This window comes from Salvia hispanica, chromosome 2 (genome assembly GCF_023119035.1).
Source record: "Salvia hispanica cultivar TCC Black 2014 chromosome 2, UniMelb_Shisp_WGS_1.0, whole genome shotgun sequence".
In the NCBI taxonomy this organism is placed as follows: Eukaryota; Viridiplantae; Streptophyta; class Magnoliopsida; order Lamiales; family Lamiaceae; genus Salvia; species Salvia hispanica.
In genome coordinates this window covers 21,902,799-21,909,104 of record NC_062966.1, presented here as the reverse complement: position 1 = coordinate 21,909,104, position 6,306 = coordinate 21,902,799, and the positions used below count along the sequence as shown (strand labels likewise).

The 6,306-nt window shown below is 36.4% G+C and overlaps 2 protein-coding genes across 2 annotated transcripts; both read left to right on the top strand.

Annotated features, from left to right (window-relative positions):
• The first annotated feature begins 380 nt into the window (after nucleotides 1-380).
• LOC125203840 (auxin-responsive protein IAA17-like) lies at nucleotides 381-1,727 on the top strand. Its single transcript, XM_048102324.1, has 4 exons — nucleotides 381-621; nucleotides 1,034-1,218; nucleotides 1,318-1,423; nucleotides 1,517-1,727. The coding sequence occupies exons 1-4, from the start codon at nucleotides 461-463 to the stop codon at nucleotides 1,581-1,583; spliced, it is 519 nt and encodes a 172-aa protein (XP_047958281.1). The 5' UTR covers nucleotides 381-460; the 3' UTR covers nucleotides 1,584-1,727.
• Nucleotides 1,728-2,667: 940 nt separating this feature from the next.
• On the top strand, nucleotides 2,668-4,017 carry LOC125203997 (protein CDI-like). Its single transcript, XM_048102536.1, has 2 exons — nucleotides 2,668-2,835; nucleotides 2,913-4,017. Exon 2 carries the CDS (start codon nucleotides 2,927-2,929, stop codon nucleotides 3,737-3,739), a length of 813 nt encoding a protein of 270 aa, XP_047958493.1. The 5' UTR covers nucleotides 2,668-2,835; nucleotides 2,913-2,926; the 3' UTR covers nucleotides 3,740-4,017.
• Nucleotides 4,018-6,306: the final 2,289 nt, after the last annotated feature.

Sequence of the window (6,306 nt, the reverse complement as noted above, 5' to 3'; positions counted from 1 at the left end):
CGGAGGGAGTAGTATAATTTGGAGAATTGTATCGTCATTTGCAACATACAATGATTAGAATTTCAAAGAATTTGTTACTTAATTACGTGAGAAATCATTTCTTCACATAGATGGACACTACATGATTACACAACTCACAAAGAAAGGAGAGCACGAGGCAGAGAAACACAAATGGACCCATCAAATTCCCCGCAAATTCCTTATCACGTTTAACTTCGGAGTTCTCCTCAACACTTCCTGAACCAACAACCAACCAAAAACAATTTCTTGGGACACGTGTCTACACACTACTGGCCCTACTGAAACGACACCGTCTCCCTTTCCCCCACATTTAAAATATAACGCGTTTCATTTATATACTATTCCCCTATATATGTACATGTAATGTAACATAAAGAGTCCCACACAGCTGAATCAAATTTCTCACCTCCAACATCAGAAATCCCAACAACGAAATATTATGTCGACGGCTAAAGAAAGCGATCGGCCGGAATTCGACCTCAAGACGGAGCTCAGCCTCGCCCTCCCCGGTGGCGCGAAGCGTGGCTTCGCGGAGACGGTGGATTTGAGCCTGGAAAACAGCTCTGAAGATGAATTAAGTGTCGTTACGCAATCTGATTCGTATGTTGATTCCTTCAATTTTTGCGTCCATTTTAATTTATTAAATATTCATGCAATGAAATGTGCCTTTTTTTAGAAGGGGGTGTATGCATAGATTCTAACTTTCTAAGAATAATATTTATATATATTAAATTATGCAATCGTAGACCACAAGCTAAATTCTGTTGAGTTCTTAGTTATTACTCCTAGTTGGTAAGTCCTCATAATTAGGATTTTTTTTATGGATTTCTAGTTTCACATTGATTTTAGTTTTTAAATTTCTAATTAACTCTAGTTTTTATTCTGAGTTAATTAGATTCAATAATTATATTAATTTTAAAAAATGTATGTTCATTTGCATGTAGTGTATTTTTTTTTTACTATCAATACCTTTTAGTTTATTACATGTTGTTATATTTGAAAAAAATTATAGGAATCAGGTTGTGGGGTGGCCACCAGTGAGATCATACAAAAAGAAGGTGACGAAAAAAGGCAGCAAATTTGTGAAGGTGGCAATGGATGGGGCTCCATACCTTAGAAAAGTTGATCTTCAACTTCACAATAGCTATCAAGAATTATTGGGTGTATTTGAGGACATGTTTACATTCTTGACTATATGTAAGCATTTAACTAATCATGTTTCATTTCATTAAAAAATGCCTTCTTTTAACATAAATCATTTAAGGATTATATTCATGTTCATCTATTGGTATTCAGTTGTGAATGAGAGAAAGATGGTGGATTCTTCAAATGGCTTAGAATATGTGCCAACTTATGAAGACAAAGATGGAGATTGGATGTTAGTTGGAGATGTTCCTTGGAAGTAAATTCCCTATCTTGCCCTCAATAACATTTTTTTATTTGTGATTTATTTTCTTGTTATTTAAGTATCTAAACGTGTGTTTCATTTCAACAGAATGTTTGTTGAATCATGCAAGAGGTTGAGGTTGATGAAAAGCTCTGAGGCCATTGGATTAGTATGATAAGTGGCTTGATGCGAGGATGAATTATTTGCTTCAGTAACCATATTTCAATTTCTTTGAACTATTTACATTTTTTTTTGTTATTTTTGTTAAAGCAGTTCCAAAGCATCATTAAGTGCTTGATATAGAAGTGATTCTTGGCAATATTTTGTTGAAATTTGGTTTTGTAACGAGATATAGTTTAGTTTTGGATTAATAATGAATTAGCATAAATGGTTCGGAATAATGAGATTAATCATTTTTAGTGGCAATAATGTTGTAGTGACACATTGTTGTTGGTGCTATGGAGTATGTGTAGATCTTAACAATTAGCTAGTAGATGTATTAGGCTTATTATAACTCTTTAGCTAGTAGTAGTATGCTTTTATACCTCAATTTCATAATTGTGGAATTAATAAGAAGTCAATAAAAAATTATGAATTAAAATAACTATACCTTTAATTTTCTTCTCTTTCATGAGTGCTAAAACGAAACCAAACAACCAGGTGTGCCGGCCAATCGATTGGAATAATGAAAGAAAGCGAAATGATAAAATTTGAGTCCCACCCCACAAAAAGAACATTCGTCAAAAATTAAAATTTGAAAATTAAATTAAAAACTTCAACAATATATTATAGAATAAGAATATAATCAAATGGAAACTCTAAAACTATGGACTGTTAAAAAATGATAACAGATGACAAAACGGTCGATGTTGTTGATACTGTGTTGACATTTTCTATTGCTATTATTTTGTCATCTGTTGTTATCTTTTAGCGATTCAGATCATAATTTAGAGTTTGTTCCCTATATAAGTTTGCATTTTATCACTACACAAATAAAATATCTCTAAACAAATAGAGGAATTACCCCCACTTTTTTTTGTTGTTGAGAGAAAGTAGAGAGTATGGAATTGGATGCCAATAGTATTTTTTTTGGTTTCGAATAAATCGGAAATTCAAGATCTACTTAACATAAAAAAGATTAAAAATAAAAACTATAAATAAACTAATAAATGAAAAATAAGTAAGAATCTAAAAAGGAAAGGCGCTCACACACCGACATCCTTTTGTGGTGAAGAAATGCTGAAACGCGCTTTCTCTTATAATCTCTCTCCCTCTGTTTTCGTACTTGAATTTCTGTGATCCTAATCAATGAAAACGACGTTGCCACCTCTGCCCTTTTCTGCTTCGCATTGCCATTATTAAGTCCTTTCATCACTCGCTATGCTGTCTTCCCCTGTTTCCCCCCAATCCCAGATCTGCTGAGCTAGGTACATTGCTTGCTTTTGCTCTTGTTTACACCAATAAAAATGCGATCTTGATTGTAATTTTCAATCTTTTTCTGCAGCTTTGCTTGAACCAATGGCGGGTGCCGCGGATTTGCATTGCTCCAACGGCGTCGAGGTAAAGAATTCCGATCCCAATTCCGTGAATTCGAGTGAGATTCATCGAAATGGGAATGCCAAGGGTTTCAAGATTTTCGTAGGGTATGATCCTAGGGAAGACATTGCTTATGAGGTGTGCCGTTATTCTCTATTGAAGAGGGCTTCGATCCCTATTGAGATTTCCCCTATTAAGCAATCTGAGCTTCGTGAATTGGGGGTTTATTGGCGGGAGAGGGGGAAATTGGAGAGCACTGAGTTCTCATTTTCGCGTTTCTTGACGCCTTACCTAGCGAATTACGAGGGATGGGCCATGTTTATGGATTGTGACTTCTTGTACTTGGATGATATCAAGAAGCTGGTGGACTTGATCGATGACCGGTACGCGATCATGTGCGTGCAGCACGACTACACGCCTAAGGAGACCACGAAGATGGATGGCGCGGTGCAGACTGTGTATCCTAGGAAGAACTGGTCTTCCATGGTGTTGTACAATTGCGGCCACCCCAAGAATAGGAGCTTGACACCCGAGCTGGTGAATAAGGAGACGGGGGCGTTTCTCCATAGGTTTCAGTGGCTGGATGATGATGAGATTGGGGAGGTCCCGTTTGTGTGGAATTTCCTTGTTGGACACAACAGGGTTGTGGAGGGCGATGAGAGCACGTTCCCTAAGGCCATACATTACACGCTTGGTGGGCCGTGGTTTAAGGAGTGGAAGGATTGTGAGTTTGGTGATCTTTGGCTGAGTGAGTTGGAGGAGTACCAGAAGGGTGATGCGACGAAGGGAGATTAGGTCGATTGAGAGGTGATGGAGGTGATGATGTTCAATGTTAAGTTTGTTAACTAGTTGCATATCCTTGTAGATGTAATCATTCCCCTTTGTTGTGTTCATATCATTTGTTTGTGGTATTATAAAATCCGAGTTTTCGATAGATCAAAGAAAGCATTTGTGTGTGATGAGTAGTACTACTTGGACAAGAGAAGAGAAGAACAGAGTGTTTTGTTCTTGTATTTTTGTATGTGTATTTGTGTATTCCTGCATCAATGATATCTTGTATTCATCTGCCAAAATTAGTCTCTGTCTGTTTCTTGGCTTGTAGTTTTGAGGTGTGGTTTCAAAGAGATGCATACAGAAATGTGCATTTATGTTTATAACTACAAATGGTGTGGACAAGTGCTCCATTTCTTTGGAAGATTCATATTTATGTGAAGGTGTGAAATTGGATAGCACCAATTTGTTGTTTGAGCATAAAGTGACAGATCATTTCATGTGCGCACATGGGTGCCAGTTTCATGTGATTTTGACATATTCAACCCACATTCTTACACATATCATTTCACCAAGATAACTCTTTTTCTTATTGCATAACTAGATAGATAAGTTCTCTCTCTTATGTGCCACACTTCCACAAGTGCCATGTCACATGTGCTAAGCAACAAGTGTAATGTGTCATGTTAGATGAAATGAAATCAAGAATTTATTAGCTTTGTGATTCAATGAACAAGAATGTATTACTGGGATAAATGGACTCATGTGCTAATTGGGTTCTATCATTTTGGCAAACTGAAAGCGGATGTCAAGCCAGAGTCTCGAAGGTTATCTCGTTCCATTGCATCGTCGTATCACTACGGGAGTAAGGGCCAGAGTCTCGAAGGTGTAACTCAGAGCTTTCTGAGTAAAATGTCTTTTGAATCAATTAAAAATTAAATTCAGACTTTCAGAAATTTTACAAATATAGTAGTATATTTATAAGCTGTGATATTTTAAATATAAAATGATAAAAATATTCTAAAAGTTTCCTAAATAATTGGGGGGCATGGCCACCACCACAATGTAGTCGATGGGACGGGTGTTGCATATCTATTTATGCAAATGAACCTAAATTTGAGCCACATACGAAATTTTAGTAATATCAATAAATAATGCAATGTGTCATCACATCACGATATCACTTCTCACGCGTATAATATGGTTTTCAAATTAAACTTATTTTTACATAATCTCAATTGCCTTTTTTACATTGTATAATAAGATTATAATTTCTGCTGGGGGATGATTATTGAATGAGAAAAAGAAGAAAAGAAAGCCAAGAACATAAACAATGATACTGATACATATAATCAGAAGAGAATTGATATTTAGAATGTTACAATATGTTGAATCATCAAAACTGGTGGAAATGTTACTATTTGTTTAAAAACCAGATCTGAAGTACAACCTAAAAGGAGCTGGCCTAATTGGCAAGGATGGGGTTGCGGCCCTCGTCGCCACTTGGGCCTTCAGCATAGAGGGTAGGGAGATATGCATTGTATGCTTGCAGGTAAGTCAAAAACCTGCGGTCGCAACATCAAGAAACTAACTAGTACTCCCTCCGTCCCACTTTAGGAGTCCCGGTTGAGTTCGGCATGAGTTTTAAAAAATAGAAGGGGAAATTAATAAAAAAAAGATAGTGGAATGTGAGTCCTACTTTTATATATTAGTTTTATATAAAATGTGAATGGAAAAAGATGAGTGGAATGTGAGGCTTATTACCAATTATGGAATATTCCAACCGGAACTCCTAAAGTGGGATGGAGGGAGTACTACTTACAACGGTTGCATATTTCAAAATTTATCGTTCTGCTAAAAAGCAACATTTAGATCTCGATTTCACCTCCTCATAGGACATTCCGGGTTTTCCATCAGCCCTCATGACAATCTCCGCCTGAAGACGCCTCAACAAGGAAGTAGTAGTCAGAGAGGCTGTGTAGTAGTAACATTTTCTAAATGATAAGAAGGGTGACTGGGGTCCTTAATCTTGATAACTACCCAGCTGCAAGATTAACTACTTCCAGCTGCAAAAATTTGCTACAACCACATTGCGCAACCATAATACTCCCTCCGTCCCATTAAGTATGAAACATTAATTTGGGAATCGGCACGTGATTTTTGTAGGGAACTTCCAGTAACTATGAACTATGAGATTTGTTTTTAAAACCACAAACTTTCATTTCGTTAGGATTTTCCCAACCCGACCCAAATAGCACATTTCCGACCCGAATAGCATGATTCAAAATGTTAACGTTGTGTTTTGTTTATTCAAAAGTTTTCATTTGTTATGTAATAATTGTGACTGTATGCATTATTGTGCCAAATAGTATCTACTTAATCAATTTAGTGACGAATAGGATTACAATTGACATATAGCAACCCGGGTTTCATCGATGACCTGCCAGGGGAAAATCCTAACAAAATGAAAGTTTGTGGTTTTAAAAACAAATTTCATAGTTCATGAGAAAAATCGGAATTCTGGGAAATGTTTTGGTTTAAAAAGCCAAAAACCATTTTATGAATTATGATGCAAAGAGGTAGATCAATCT